At 34.4% G+C, this 17,548-nt stretch overlaps 1 protein-coding gene across 4 annotated transcripts in view; it reads left to right on the forward strand.

Moving 5' to 3' along the window:
* Positions 1-16,669, forward strand: part of LOC108779939 (protein abrupt) — a 17,481-nt gene extending 812 nt beyond the window's left edge. Inside the window, exons 2-9 of one of the 4 annotated variants that reach the window (XM_018547506.1) lie at positions 529-723; positions 807-1,061; positions 1,163-1,298; positions 1,454-1,525; positions 13,696-13,877; positions 14,382-14,601; positions 14,729-14,843; positions 15,243-16,669. In XM_018547506.1, coding sequence (XP_018403008.1) covers positions 529-723; positions 807-1,061; positions 1,163-1,298; positions 1,454-1,525; positions 13,696-13,877; positions 14,382-14,601; positions 14,729-14,843; positions 15,243-15,294 — 1,227 coding nt within the window. In that variant the 3' untranslated portion in view covers positions 15,295-16,669. Of the gene's footprint in view, positions 1-528; positions 724-806; positions 1,062-1,162; positions 1,299-1,453; positions 1,526-2,865; positions 3,447-12,370; positions 13,176-13,695; positions 13,878-14,381; positions 14,602-14,728; positions 14,844-15,242 lie in introns of those variants that run through there. The other 3 variants (XM_018547507.1, XM_018547509.1, XM_018547505.1) reach the window with 3 other exon arrangements.
* Positions 16,670-17,548: the final 879 nt, after the last annotated feature.

Below are 17,548 nucleotides of genomic sequence, written 5' to 3' on the forward strand. Positions count from 1 at the left end.
TTTTTTTTTTTTTTTTTTTTCACAAAAGAGATACGATTGAGTGCAATTACCTAAATGATACGACATTACAATATTAGACTGAAATTATAAGGGAGGAGAGATAATGGATTACGCAGAGAATATTAAAGCGTTTTTTCTTCTGCAATAATTAACTTAATAGATCTAACTGAGAATTGAATATGGAAAACTGAATGTATAAAATTGAATTATTTATTAACGCAGTAATGCTAGTATTTTTCCGATATTTCCTATAGTATTATAGTCATTTTTGCTAAATAAATACAGTTAATTTGATCAAGCTGATCATTATGTAATAATATGTACTTGATATTTTGAAGAAAACAAATTTAATTATGATGTAATATTTACCTGATATTTCCAAGAAAATTAATCATGATAACTTTTTTCATATTTTTCTCATTTTATTAATTTTTTTGTTCTCTTTGGTAAATATTTTGTAACATATGTTACAATGAAATTATATTATCATAGCATACAATTAATAATTTCGTGGGATTTATTTTGCAGACCAATCCTTGCAAGCATCCGATAATTTTTATGCGGGATGTTGAATTTGAACATTTACAATCACTATTGGAATTTATGTACGCTGGAGAGGTAAATATCTCGCAGGCAGAGTTACCTACATTTCTACGTACTGCTGAATCTCTTCAAATTCGTGGCCTCACCGACTCCCAAAGTAATCAACACAACAACGAAAAGGTATATTTCACACAAGTTTGCACATACGTGGTATTTGTGTTACGCTATACGTACTTTAATGTACGATTGTTCATAATTTGCAGCATTTGAAGACAAATAACATCCACACATCAAATGGCCGTGGCCTGATCTCGCCAAGCTTTGACGACGAACGCAGTAAAACTCCACCACCTTCGAGCCCTCCACCACTAAAAAGGCTGTGTAAAAGAAGTGATTCACCTCCAGTTTCTAGTCCAGCACCCACTGTGCCGCCTTGTGCTACCATTGCACCACGTTCGCGCCCACTTATCGAGCCTCAAGTTCAGCTCGATTGTTACAAAGATCTCGATATTGTTGAGGTATTTTACGCTATACGTTTGCATATTATTGATGTGTTTTGTTTATATATACAGAGAATGTTACAAAATTTATTATGTATTAATATGCGCTACGTTTTTAGCCAAAAATAGAATTACCTGAGTATGGCAGTGATGACGATTGCTCACCTAAACAGGAAGCCAATACATTACCCAGTGGATTTCTCAGCTTGGATAGTGGTATGGAAGTGTTACCATCTTACCCATCATCTTATCAAGGTAATTAATTGCAAGTTATTTAATTAATAATTAAAAGTAAATATTTTGTTTTGAAAAATCAATAAATGAATTGTTTAAATATATATTTTAATCTTTTTTTCATATTTATCTGTTGAAAATATCAAATCACTAAAATTCATATATATTTATTTTAGGAAACCAGAACGTAGAAGGAGGAATGCCAGGTCCGTCACATGGAAGCACAGAATTGAATCAAGAACAGCAAGGTGAGTCAAAATTTATATTATATTTTGGTAGTGCGAGCACCATTACAAACAGCAACAACCTAGCCATTACATCACAAATGTCAAATGTGAGTAGAAACAAGGAAGCAGAAAGGAATCTTGATGGTTTGAAATGGTAAGCTCGTGTGTAGCTCGGTAGGTCTTGGTAGGTGGTAGGAGACATTTGACACTCGGAGGCTGTAACGGGCCTGAGTCCACAGAGTGCAGTTTGCAGTTAAAGCAGCTGTGTTGTATGAACGTTACCGAAATAGCCCGGAAACTTGAATCATTAACAATTAAGTCCTGCGTGTACATATTTCAAAAAACAACCCCATCCCATTATGCTTTATAATCTTTTGTTTTCCTGCTTCACGTATATTAATGCATACATATATACATACACTAGAGTGCCCTGATAAAATGTTTAGCTCATTCATATAGAAAGAATTGCTTATTAAAAAGTTAACACTCAGACAATACTATCAACAAAGACTTATAATTATTTGCTTTTTTATTACTAATTATATATATATATGATATTGACATGTGACAAATTGTTAAATTGGCTTGTACATATTGCTTCGAATCGAATTAATGCAATATGATAAAATGATATGATTAGTGCTATATATTTTTTGCATTATAGTTACATTAAAATCGAGTTATTGATGAATAAGCAAGTATGATTTGTCCTATAATGTTGTACATCTATATTGTCATATTTATATTGTTTTTAATTAAATACACATAAAATTATTTTGGATTGCTTCTTTTTTCTTCTTGTAAAAGCAAATATTATAATTAATTAAAATATGCATTTTTATTCATTAAGTGATTTACAACTAATAAAAGTCATTACGCTACCACATATAAAAAAAAAATTACGAATCTGTGTCTACATGTCTGTAATAATGTCTAATCTTCTGTTTAAAAATGTTATGTCTATACGTAATAAAAAAAAAAATTAAACATGTACAGTCAACATGCAAAACAAGGTTTTCACTAATTTTCTGATTCTCATTATTCATCGATTCATGCTTACCATTGTTTTCAAACTATATGTTTTTTCTTACTGCATTACCATTGTTTTGTCTGCCAAACATATTTGACTCATCGCATCCTTGCAAGTGATACTCTTGCGGGGGAATCCTTTTTGTACTGTACCGTGCAGGCAGCAAAAATTGGGTAGCGCTAAATAGGGTTGTTTGCTGGTTGTTGCTGTCCTGTGGTGGGTGGTATCATTCTGATATTATACGTGGTGTGACAAGGCGTGGTGCTATGCTGTGGTAACGTGCAATGCTATGGGCTGCTACCGGTTAGAGCAAGTTGTGTGTGTGTTGCAGCTGACCTGCGTAAACTGCACTCGCTGGACCCACGCCCCTGTCCTGTGTGCAACCGCATGTACAGTAACTTGTCCAACCTGCGGCAGCACATGCGCCTCATCCACAACCCTCAGAGTGTCACTTGCCCTCTATGTAACAAGCCATTCAAGACCAAGCTGTACCTGAAGCGTCACCTGGTCAGTTTCCACGAACTCAGTGTGGCAGACAGGCAACGTCAGGAAGAGATCTACCAACATCAAGTTAAGGTTCAGGTCCAGGGACAGGGACAGGGACAAACGCAGGTTCAGGGAGGAGCTCAACAAGCTCAAACTCAAACACAAGTTCAGGCTCAAACACAAGCTCAGATTCAAGCTCAGACTCAGGTGGATAATAAGGTGCTTTTAGCGGCCCCTGCACCACCTACTCGGGGTACTACTGAGGAAGGTGGGGCTGGCAGTGGTGGGAACAACACCACAGAACCAAAGCTCAGATCGTATCAGGCACAAGCTGGCGATAATACTTATCCGGTAGAGGTAGCGCAGATTGGTGATTCAAAGCATTTTGCTAGTGGGATGTTGCAATTCGATGCTACGTATCACTAATGTGTATACAGGATTTATTTATTTTTTTAATCTATCGCGCCCAGTATCATTTTGTGATATAGTAACGAATCGAGTTTATCTTTATTGTTTAGTGAACTTGTGATTCAATAGGAAACGTATCTTCGTAGTTGACCGACAAGTAGATAGAAATAACGTTACGACACAAGGCTGATTCCGTATTTAATAATCAGGTCCTGCGCACTCAAGTGCGCAGATGTATAATTTTTAATTTTTAATCTTTTCAAATGCAATTCTTGTCGCACGAACACGAGTGGAGGACAAGATGTCAAATCCGATTGACGGTCGTGTACTTCATTGTTTTCGTCCGTAATAAGACGCCTACATAGATCATTCGAATGATCATTTATACGAAGGTCGACAGTGTATATAGGTTTGGGAGACTAGTTTACATATAAAAGTCCCGTGCCTATTCATCGTAAAGATGAACGCTGATGAGGGAGAGAACGACTAAAATGCCGATGGTGGAGCAGCCATCCCACCTCGTACTGATAATTCTGCAGCCGGATACTTGTTGTTTTATTTAATGCTATACAGTGTTATACAGACTACAGATATTTACTACAATATTATATTCTTACAGAGGATTATATTTACTTTATTATTGCAACGCAATGTGCAATGACATAGCTCGTACATGATATATTTTTCACATGCATACATTGCAATATACAGCCAATTGACAGCTCAACAGAGTAATAATATTTATTATTAACAGAGTTATCAACAAACCGTGATCGCAATAATGCAGCAGATTGAATTTAACAATATATAATAAGAAGGCAATGTCTCTGCTGGTTTCTTGTTTTTAAACGTGGAAGGCTTGTACTTTCAAGTACTTCTACCTCAATGATATATATATATATATTTATGGAAATAGTATAAGGATGCTTATTTTGTTCTTTATTCCTGTAGACAGATTTATACATATAGAGAGATTGTAATATACTCTCATGATATATTTATATAATGAATATATCTAAATTATATTTTTGAGTTTGTATTTAATTTTATTGAATTTACTTTAATCGGGAGATGATTTTCTTAAAATATTTTCAATGTTAAAACAGTATTTATGTATCAAGAAATATTTTACACCAGCTTTATACATGTATCAATAATTTTATAAGAGAGACGCTATATTGTGTATACTTTACAGGAAGGAAGTTTTTTTTTTTTTGAAATTGTGTTACATATTTTATAAGATTTTTTTTGAAAGATTTGTTATAATTTTAATAAATATGTATATTTTTATTTCCGCAATGATTCCAGTAATCATCCGTTTCTACCTTTTATTACTGCATGCAACTTGCTTCTGTTATTTTTTAATAGGAAATTCAGTTCCAGCTTTCTATAAAAGTAAACCAGCATAGATATCTGCCATACAATTCCATAGCCATAGTACCACACAGTACAACTCAGGATCTTTTATATTATATTTTACAGATGACAATAGTTCCATAAGTACGATTTATGATAGCGATTCTAGGAAATGGAGCACAGAGTATGTTCCCTAGAATCGTAACTTTTTAAGTCGTACCATTCATATGACAGGCTCCTTACCTCACATACAATCAAATTACTAAACAGATGCAGCTATATATTATTATAATATATTTACATACAACAACTTACAATAGTACTGGGACGTTGCAACGACTGCAACTAACACAGATTGCCGATATTATACAAACGGTTTTTATTATCTGTTATTACATTGGTAAGTGATTGCAATGTTTTTTTACAAGTTAAACATACATACTACGAATATACATTCAAGATTTTTGTTTACGATATGAATAGATGCCCAGCACAACTGACAATTAGTACCGAAATAAGATTAGATTATAAATGTTGCATATCATATTATAATATTGTTATACATTTGCCAAGCAGTGTTACATTCATCAACTCTCAGGCTTCGGATCATATACAGGTTTTATTTTGCTTCTTTCAATACTAAATAGTGCTTCTTGTGTGTAGTATATTTTTATTATAATACAGCATATATATATATATATATATATAATTATATATAATGTATAGTGTTATATTATATATAATGTACATGTAATTATACAGATAGAAATCCAGGTATTGATTTGTATAATACAGTATCTTGTAGAACAAGAGAGAAAAACAGATATTTTTTCTGTATTATATTTGATGAAGTATCATTTCTCGTTCTACTATTTGTCTAATTTGTTTTATGTTAACAATAGGTAATCTAGAAGACATTTACAAGAGTATTATTTATATTATTAAATTGTTTTTAGTATTTGCTTTTAATCATTTTGGTATCCACTCGATCCTTTGCCTGAGATCCATATACTGTGTATATCAGAGTGATGTGTTACAGAATGTCACATAATAGTAAGCATCATTTGACAGGCCGGACTTCGCTGGGCATTAAAACCGGTTACCTAGCTAATATCACAATACAATTTCGAAACTCACTGTTATAATTGCGATTATATTACGAATTCAAATGGTGTGCAAACATTCCGAAACACAGAGACAGCAGAGAACAGAAAACAAGAAAAGTAAAAAAAAAAAAAAAATAGAAAGAAAACGGAAAAGAGATGGAACGATGATATTATCGATTGAACGAGCACACTTAAACAGCTAATAGAAGAAAAAATTCACAAAGAATTTTGCATAGTATTTTTTGGGTCTAACAATGCAATTTACCATATATTAAATGAAAAGGGATATTGGCGACATATATACACATATGCCGTGAGAAGTATCTCTTAGTGATGAAATATATGAACAGTACTTGCCATTTTTCCAAAAAGAACTCGATGAGTAGGTACAGCAAGCTCACTGGAAAAAAAAGTATCTTTTGTCTGCGATAATAAGTTTTAACTTTATCCTACTGCGATTTAGCATTTGTATCATGCGTTGTTACGATTATTATTGCTATTACAATAACTACTACCGCTATTATTATCAATATCAATACCACCATTACTACTACTATTACTACTACTATTACTACTACTACTACTACTACTGTCCTACGATTACTATTATTATCACCGTAATCCCAAATTTTGAACGCATGTATATTGTCTCGAGAATGCTTTATGTTCCAAAAAAATGTATATGAGTTTCCTGCGACGTGCGTTACGGCGTGCGTTGCTTTTCACGGTCATGAAAACCATTATCTTTTAGCGCATTTAATTATATGTTGTATATATGTAAATTATTATGTAATTTGTATGCGCGACACAAAAAAAAAAAAAGGTAATTCGTGTATTCGATCGCTAGCTGTTACTAATATAGATGTAGTTGTAAGCAATATTATTTTGAGGGAAGATGATAGGTTTCTCTTTTAAACGATGAACATCTTTTTATTTTATGTAGCATTGCGAAACGTATTTTGCAACAATTTGATTTGCATTATTATTTATTCAGCAATTCAAAATGAAAAATTTTATTCTAGTCATCAATACGCGATACTTTCATGCATTCAATGACATTTATTTTATTATTTGGAATTATGGTTATCAGTATTAATATGTTAGAATATCTAAATTGAAAGAGAGATTGATGGTGTTAAAATATTTTGAGAAAATATTTTTTGGAAACGTATTTGTTTCGTATTATACTTTGTTTGAGAAAGTATTGTTTTCAAAAATATAATGGACTGTTGTTTTTAAGATTACACGTTTTTAATATAATTTCTAGATATATTTTTAATTAATATATATGTTATAATTTAAGAAACAAGTCCAGTGTGCAAAAATATACGGTACTTATGTGTTTTTAATTATCGATTTACAATCTTACGATTATTATCGTATGAGACAAAATCGTATTATTTTTTAAATAAATTTTTAATCCTCTATTTTGATACATGATATTAACGTAAATTCTTAGGTAGAATTTATGACTTAGCGCCGAGACACTACCGTGTCTCCAGATGCATGAGCGTAATAATACTTTTAAGGTAAAACTATTGACCTATTGAGGGAAAGATAAAAAAATTAAAGAGAAGACTAAAATTGTGGTAATATTATAAATACAGAAAAGAAACGTCGTGATGTCTTCGTTCGAATGAGAAACCGCATTTTTAACGCAATATAATCTACATAATTTTTTTTATCTAAATTCTGTTTCCGATCGTCATGTCGATCCTTTATGAGTGTACTTTTTCAAAAATATATAAGCTTAAGAGATAGAGTTAGATTTGAGTACGCTTGAGAGGCAAAAATGCGAAATTTCGATGTAAATAGCGGCAATTTTTCCAATATGACCGTATCGAGGAATATTTCGCTTCTAAAGTAGTCACACACGCTAATATTTAAGTATGATATTTATTCGAATCATGGCGTATCCGAAGTAAGTTATTCTCTAAGTAAAAAGGTAGGTCAATAGCGTCTCGTGCTATCCTATATAATTATAATTATAACGACAATTGCATTGCAAAAGTATACATATGACTGATTTTCAATGAGTGCGAGTGTGAGAGTGCGCGGTATGTACTGAATTAAGACGAATAAGAAAAATGAAAGAGGAAAGAAGTGAAGTACAGTAGCTTGTACTTGGCGGAATTTCTGAACAGATAATTGATGAGAAAATTCGTATCGGCTTCCTCTTTACCACGCGTGAAAGAAAAAAAAAAAATATCGCGTATGCGAGAAACCTATCGAGGTTCTCAATAGGAATTCGTACGTCGAAGATCGTACACAAAAGAAAATTGAATTTGTTCTAGATTTATGGAAGAGTAAATTCTTTCCTGTTTGCATAGATTTTTTAATGTAATAGGATAAGATTTTTCTATTACTAGGCATTTCTTTCTTTAAATTAAAAATTTTTTATTAAGTTCGAAGACTGATGATAAATATTTGAGTAGCTATTGACAAAAGTCGTTATCTGCACTTGAATGCTTTTGGTAAGTGAGAAAATTTTTCCTCGTTCAAGATCATAAGATTTTTTCTAAAAATTTAAGAAAAATTCATTGTTTTAGTTAACAAAATGTGTATGAGAAATGTATTTTACTTATTATGTATTAAATAGAATGTAATCGACTAATTTTGCAGCAGAAAGGATTTTAACTGATTTTTAAATAAAGTATCTCCCATTTATATTAAATATGACTATGGATGTAATTACATGTGCAATAATAGAGATTTAGAGATTTAACTTCCTTTCTGCTTACAACAATAGGGATTTAACTTCTTTTATAATTAGATTCACTTTTCTCCCACGATTTTATGGGGTTTGTAATTATTAATTATTATAAATGTTCAACTCGTAACTAAGAAGCTAAGGAATTCAAAAGTTTAAACAATAGATGTCCTTGTTTATCTGTAGGTTAAACAAAGACACCTATCGTATATAGCTAATTTATTTATATTTTCGGATGTAGCTGTTTTTGCATATCGGCTATTTATTTATTTAAGTAGCATAAACAATTAAGAATAAACTCTTACGAGTTCCTATCGAGACACTCGTTAGGTGAAACAATTTTATAGTGACAAAACTGATAGAATAAAAAAATTGATGAAGTGCTCTTTTTAGGCTGATCGTGGGTTCTACGAAAGTGACTTATTATTGGTTTTTAATGTAAACGCGACGGAAGTTGGCGGAAGAAAGTGCAAATTCTCCGATTTACGCTTTAAGATATAGAACTGCTTCTTGTTTTCAATAAGCAATTATCTGGACAGAATGAGCTCTGCATCAAAAAAAGAACTCGAATTCATAATGCGATATTTACCGAGAGATGTATATTTTACTTTCGGCTAAAGTTCCCGCTAAATATTTTCTCCGTAAGAATTTGATACGCCACGATAATAATTTATTTATGATAACTATGCAATACTACGTTATATTTAACTGACTATAGCAGTCGGTGATGGGCGCAAAGTGGTTTGACTGTATTTGGATACATGTGCAGACGTTATGAGTTTGAATCTGTTTTTATTGCGAAACATTTTAGATATTTTTGCAAATTGTAGCTACTGAAGAAACCGATAACGCGAGTATATATTTGATAATATATAACTTACTTCCAATATGATAAATAATTTTGATCAATTTTTATGTATTTTGATTGCATAAATTACCGATAGCAACATCACTTTCAGATGTAATCTCTATTATATAATCTCTATATTTTTCTATGGTATATCTTTTCCTAACGTTTCTTTTATTTTACACGATTTATTAGATACATTTAGAAGTAGTTACATGTACAAAAATGCATTCATGCGCATGTATCCGAGGCCCAACACTACAAGTAGCTTAAGCATCGTTGAGCTTGCATCAAGTACGCTTGCAATTTACCGCACATACGCTGCACTTAATTTATCGGAGATTATCTGGAGCAAGACTTGAACCTTTGTGCATAGATATGTGCCGCGAAAATGATTTTAATTCAACCTTTTGATTATTATTGCAAAGCGCAACGAGCAAAGATTCTTGTGACTGTTATGATTACTGAACGAATGATGAAATTGTATAGAGGCTATCTCCATATTTCGTTGTTCGTCAGAAATAGTTTCTATGTTATTCTTTAAGTTTCGATTAGATTATCACTAGACAAAAGAACATTTTTTTAAGGTAGATATTCAGAAGAGTTGATGCAAATCATAATATTTGCGAAGATGGATAGTATTATATGTTGCCGTCCATTTTTTTAATATGATAGATTGATTTAATTTATTTTGATCTTCACCGATGTTAAAAAGTTAGGAAATATTTTAATATATGTGTATCAATCCAACGCGATTCATTGTTTCAATTTGAATTTTTACATATATAGCTTTATACAAAGGCTATCATTTTGTGTGGCGTAAATCGACCATTACGACAATATATAATTATTTTTCTTTGCATGTGAATTAAAATAGAATAAATAATTTAATTCTAAACTAAAACGATTTTAAAATATTTGAATCGAGCATTTATCTTTTAAGAAGCACATATTGATTGCATTATTATCTTAATTGTCTCAGTTCCATTTGTCACGATAAGTCGCTACAGAAAATCTGGCTTTGTTTCGTATTATTTTAAAAGTCTATTCCAAAAGAGAAAATGCACAAATGGTTACTTCGAAGAGAGCTTGCGAAGGATCGCGCGGCACTATTGAGTCGCATCACGTATAAACCCTATACATGTATACAACGTTCGTTAATTTCGCTAGCGACAGGTGCATCAAGTAGCCATAGATTTGTAATCAAGTGTGCTTTCCACCTCGTCCCCGCGTTTTTGTGACACGCAGATAACATGAGAATCTCATTGTTTCATCGCAATGCCAATGGATTGTTCCCCATTGCTCGATTGACATGAGTCTCTCGCAGTTGTCGCGAAATACGATACTAAGCATAATCCTACTATAATAGCGATGTTCCTATCTTACGTTCGTGTTTTTGTACGTGTTTCGATCGCGAAAAGAAAAACAAAAAAAAAAGGAGATTATCCCGCGAACCTTCTCGGATACGAAAAATAAGTTCTCGTTGAATAATCGCGAGACTTTCTGTCTGGTTTAGCGCAATATCCCCATCGCATCGTAGCGATTCGTTCTGTACCCAAAATTTTGTCAAACGATAACATTTGAATAAAGTAATTCACATTTGTACGGAATATGCATTGCGTTATTTTTACGAGATTGCGTAAGAAAAGAAAGATGAAGTATGTCGCAGTGACGCCCATTTCCATCAATGTAGATCAACTTTAATCCCGGTTCAATTTGCTCTTCGTCTTTTTCTAGTTCGAAAAATTAGAAAAAGATGTGAACGGTAAGTTTAACCGAGATTATCAAGTTAATCTACGTTGGTGGAAACGAGCATTAATCAACCTTGAACCATATACACATACACTGAAAACAGATTTACTAAATTTAAAGAAATACGAATAAATGGATTTTATACTAAATAAATATATATTTATATTTAGTAAATATATATTTAGAGAGTTAGTACCATATATTAAAAAAATATTTATTAAACAATATGAATAATAATAAGGGCAATGAGCCAAATACTGAACGCAAGAAAAGTTTTTCAAATTAAGTATAATATAAAATTTAAACATTAATACAGACGTTTCGACTCCGATCGGGTCATCTTCAGTGTAACAAACATAAATAAATTATAAAATTTTATTAGATTGAATTTACTGTATTGGATTAACTTTTACATGATGGACTACAATTTCAAGATGCGAATAATTTCCTGACATTGTCTATTGATTAGCGACACCGAAATTTTATAATTTATTTATGTTTGTTACACTGAAGACGACCCGATCGGAGTCGAAACGTCTGTATTAATGTTTAAATTTTATATTATACTTAATTTGAAAAATTTTTCTTCCGTTCTCAGTATTTGGCTCATTGCCCTTATTATTACTCATATTGTTTTATACTTATTGGGCCTTATTTTATATTAATTGTATATTTATTAAAATTTTATAAATTTGTTCAACGTGATACTTTACACAATATACATGTATCTTCATATTTTTTCAAACATACAGCATAAATACATGAGTAAACACACATTAGAAATGTCGGAATAGTCGCCGACGTTAGGACATGCAACAACGATGTCCGGAGAAAATGATATTTCACAGAGTATCCTAGAGAGAGAAAGAGAGAGAGACGGGGGAGGGGAGGGGGGGGGGGGAAGAAAAACTTCAATTTAGGAGATTCGAGTTGCAAGCATCACCTCAAGATATTGCGATATCGATAATTGTCTGACAATCGGGGGATTCAAATGTAGAACCGTGAATCTCCGATCTTGGCAGCGAGATCGGCGAGAGAAGATGTTAAGGGAGAGGAAGGAAATAAAAAAGAGAAAGAGAAAGTGATGAATAGAGGAGGCGGAGATGTTGATGGAAGACGGACGCGGATGGACGGAGGAACTAATCTAGATTGGTCGGCTGGTGTGTTGCAGCCAGCGGTTTCAATACGGACGCAGCGGGACCACCGCCATTGGCATCGATAGTGATATCGAATGTAACCGGGGCCGTGGAGCCGCCCTTCAGCACCTGGGATACCCCGCGGCCTTGCCCACGCTGTGGCCGCTTCTACAGCAACAACAGCAATCTACGGAGACATCTCAGAGCAGCCCACGCGACCGCCCCCGACCTCCTCCAGCTGACGTCGCTACAACGGAAAACCGTGGTGGTGCCGGTGCAGCGGCTCTCCGACGTCCCTCCCTCCTTCGTTGGAGGACCATAGCGGCTGCCGAATTGATAGATCGATCAGGTCGAGACATTCCGATATCGGAGGTCTTCGCCAGACGATACCGTGTTGTTACAACGACATTCTTGAGACACTGACGTTTGTAATGTTAAACGGGACTTATAGTCAATCGATGAGATTCTCTCGACGCGGAAGATAAATCGTCAGGGCATTAATTGCCAGATATTGGTGCAAACACAATATATAATTGCCAATATGTAACTACATTTTTGATGTGAAATTGATATTTAATAGAGAATTAACGAAAAGGTTGTCTCTTCTTAATTGAAAATACAAAATATTGCTGAAATGAACAACGGAACTCTGTTGCAAGATTTTCTCTTAGTTTAGACAATGATGACTAGGTTGCGTGGACTCTATGAAAATTTGACGAACGTTTATGATGTTTTATTTTATAATTCTACTTTTTTTTTTTTTACCTTCTCTCTTTATCTGCGCAGTGGTTAATTTATTGATTAAGAGATTGTTGCAGTGACGATATTCAATAACCACAGTATTTTATGAACGTGTGTTGCTTTAACAACGGCGAAAGTTCAGTGAAAGTAATTAATTTTGTCTACAAAACATTCCTGTGACTCTTTGAAGTGTTATATAATTACTCAATTATGATATTTTTGGGAGTGCTACATTAGCATATTACATTAGCATTATTATACAATTTGAAATATTACGCTAAATTGGATAAGTTAAGAAGATATATTGTCATAAAAGAAGTAAACATCCTTTTACATAAACGAAATAAAGACATCTCCGAAAATATTCGTTTTTTAGCCCTCTCTCTCTCTCTCTCCACTTATCCATACATTATATGTCACGAGAAGATAGTTCTTTGGAATATTTCTTCATAAACAATAAGATGTAAAATTGTTTTTTCTAAAATAGCAGTCATCCAGTTTGATGTGCGTCGCAGGAATAGCTACACGTAATAGAACCAGCATTCTTTCCACGAGGTTTATAACGACGCTCGAAAATCACGAAATTAAACGCATGTCCTTTCGCAATTGATGATTACAGCGCGAAGAGTACGACGTGGTAGACCGCGGCTCGGAACCAGAGGTGGCAAACACTCGTCGCCGTCCGTTCACAGAAACTCACCCTCCAGGAGCGACTGGCTTGGACCCTTGGACATGAGAACTACCCCGCCAGCCGCGATGCCTGCTTTCCGTGGATTCGAGGAGTCTTCATCGGATGGCGTGGTCAGTACTACAAATCTGACGTACTCGTAATCCAATAAAATATCTAAGCGCACATGAAGGACAATTAGAGTCAAATCACAAAATGAAAATAACAAAGCGGTTATACCATTAAATATGTAATAAAAACTCTTTTAAAAAATACATCGAACTGCTTAAAACTAAAACGATATATTTAGCCGTCTATAATATCATTTAATACAGCAATATTTCACACTCAATAATACAAATGTAATATGACACTTGCTGTATGTAACGGTTACATTGTTGTGAATGTGAAATTATAATATTGATATTATATTATATTGTTATAATTAACGTTTAATGGCAATTTCATTGTGTGTTACTCTCATAAGCATTTGACAAAGCAGTAATTTTGGCGTTTTTGTTGGTTCAAGTACCTTTATATACCTTTTTTTTCTACTTTTAAAAATGTAAATAATATGATAGTAATGTTATACCGTAACTTTATAGAATGTTAACGTACTCTTCTCATGTTTATCATAGGTCCACTTAGGTGAGGGTATAGCTGTATGCGAGGAACAATTAAGGGCCGTTAAGTGGAGCGACTATCGCAAGTTGACGCGTGGATTAGCCGCGATATTATTCAGTCCGACGGAGCTGGCGACGTGCTCTGTTACCGGTCAACGTTGGAGCCGTGCCGGCACGGCTACCGAACGTCCTGTGAAACCCGCTCTTGACAAGGCTAAGGTTCAAGCTATTATATGTAAGTGCAAATAAGAAGGCATACATCAAAGAACATGTCAGAAAACTTTTTTTTCCCTGAGCGCGCATCAACGTAGTTCTATGAACCTTTCTTTCTAAGCGTTAACTGTACACCTTTGCTGTTGTAGCGTACGTAACGTCAAGGTTTCCGTCAGTAGACGTTAGCAGCGTGAAACAGGTTTTGGCGTACAAATGCAAAGAGAACTCCACCGCCCTCAAGATGAAGTCTATACGATACATATGGTAAGCCTCGACTTTTATATCACCACCGTTCGCATAACCGGTTTTCTATGGCTACGTTTACACATCGTGGCCTAAACTCTAAATTCGACTTGAATTATTTAGGTCTCTTGTTATAAACACTATCCAATTTATAAAAACTGACAATTAAACTGTTAACTATGTCAAACTATCAAATCTCAGATTTACGATTAAGAAAAGAGCTAAAGGCGTAATTAGCGCAGACGCTGAGACCGCGAAAATACTTCAGGTCGTTTACGATGTAAAGGGTTGGTGGCTTAAGGCCTATCTTGGATTACAGTATAGGTCAGGTCACGCATAAATCTGTGGATGTAAACGGGATCTATGTGATCGTGTGTAAAAAAGGTCCCTTCTTCGTATTCCTTTCATATCTAATTGCAGCGATAGACAGGACACAGACACGTCACCGCGGGGTGAGTCCGAGGACAAGTGAGAGGGGGTCCAGGGTGCGTGTAGGGTGCAGCCCGCCCCTCAGTTTCGTAGCGTCCTCCCGCACCCTCCATCCGATATGGTTCACTCGTCGCAGCGCTCCCGGGTTCAGCGAGGTCATGGCGATCATTGTAACAATAACAGTAACAAGCAGTGCGTCGATGGACGTTTGCGGCGCAACCACGAGGAAGGGCACAGAGGCGACTCGTCTCTCACGTCATCCACGCAGGCAGGTCTTGAAAAGTTGATGCCTCTGCACACGCTTCACGGCGTATTTCATTCCACCCTACGAACGGCGACGGCCTCATATATTTAATTGTCGATTTAGCCCAGCTGCATCTATCGAAATCTAATCTTAGAAGGATAGGAAGAAAAAGCGGAAATATTACGGATCGTTTCGATGTACGGTCTAAACGACGTTAGATATTTTAACGTTCATTAACTTTCTTTATCTCTTTTTTTTTTCCCGTGAACATTTCCAGATTTTCACGGCAGAAACGGTCGACTTTTTCTCGCACGTTCTAAAAAGAAAGAGATTAACATGCTTATAAATATAAAAGATACACCGGAAACGGGGTTTGTGAAGCACAAGCACGGTAGATAAATACATTGAATAGAATGTTTGACAAGCTCGCGTAAAATATAGTAGAAATGCGTTCTTTTGAGAGTAGAAAAGTTAAGAAGGACGGAAATGAGTGACTGTTCGATTATATTGCAGCTAGATTAATCGTGTTATATGGGATCTTAAACCATTGGTACTCTCCGAGTATACAGAGTATATCATTTTTGGAAGCTGCTGGTTGCTTCGTAGTGATTAAAATTATTCATATTTACAAATCGCGGCTAACAGCTTTAAAAAATTCGATATACTTCGAGTAGAAAAAAAAAAACGTCGTCATATCGGACTTACTTAAGGTATACATTCAAATGTCCCGTATCGCGAATTTATTGGAACGAAGCATTATCCATACCGTGAACTTTTTCCTCAATTTCTATTTTCATTTTAATGACGACAACGTCATGACGTGCTATGCTTTTCACTTGTTGTTTTCACTCTTTAACATGAACATTTGTAAAATAGAAATAATGAGAGGGCAGCGTAAGAGGAGAAACGTTCATTTCATGGGCATTCATCTGGTTCGCAAAAAGGACATCTGATTGTAAATGAAGAATTTAAAAAGAAAAACGAGTTAACGAGTTAACGGGACGCGATGAAAGATTATTACATGGCTGCGTTCTTGCCGGAGAAAAGATCGTCCCTTCGTGTGCGCGTGCGTTTCTCTTGTTAACAGGTAAGTGTATCTGGTAAACGCAATACGTTTCTTTTCCGTGCAATATAATGGATCCAGTCATGGGACACGTAAAAAAAAAAAAAAAAAGATAGAAGGGAGAATGCGGATGTGAGGGCGAATTATGAAATGCAGCACGAAGGGGCGGTTCTGTGCAAGAGCATATGTATAATTAGAAAGGTTCATTTGGTTTTGGCTGTGAGCTGCGACCACATGCGAAGGAGGAGATCCGTGTGGCTCTAACGAAAGAGAACGCACCCTTCCAGAGCGAAGGCGGGTGATAAATAGTGAGAAGGCAATATTATAAAGAAAAAAAAAAAGAATAAGAAGTGTTATTAAAAAATAGCATGGTCGGACGGACCAGTCCGATCCTACCGGGATACAAGGGTAGACTTTCACATAGAGTACGCCTAATATATAAATACATAGTATAAATGTATAAATACAAAATAATATAAATATATTATAAATATTATAGTAATATATATATTACTATATTTAATATATATATTATTAACAATATATATATATACATATATATAATATATGATTTTTATAAAGGTGGCGCGCGCACGGCATGGAAAGGCCGGCCTATAAAAGCGTTTCAAAAAAAAAAGAAAAAAATCACAGCAAGAAAATGGGTGCATATAGATTTTATCGATGATATGTATATGACATGAAATAATAATTGAAGTGTTCTCGCACGATTGCAGCTTTTATCAATTCGGGCCCCTATTTTTGACAAGAAACGTATATACGAAAAACTAAGAAAATACTATAGTATACATATACTATAGCATATCTCAAATTTTTGACGTATGTTTCCTTTTAAGAATAGAAGCCCTGATCGTTACACTTATATATCGAAATAGCTCGATAACAAGTGTGATCGTGCAACGTTGTCTTCTAAGGCCCAGAGGTTTTAACGATTCTTTCTTAACTAGCGGAACAATTTACATGCGATTGCAA

The sequence above is a fragment of the Cyphomyrmex costatus genome, unplaced genomic scaffold (genome assembly GCF_001594065.2).
Source record: "Cyphomyrmex costatus isolate MS0001 unplaced genomic scaffold, Ccosl1.0 scaffold643, whole genome shotgun sequence".
Taxonomy (NCBI): domain Eukaryota; kingdom Metazoa; phylum Arthropoda; class Insecta; order Hymenoptera; family Formicidae; genus Cyphomyrmex; species Cyphomyrmex costatus.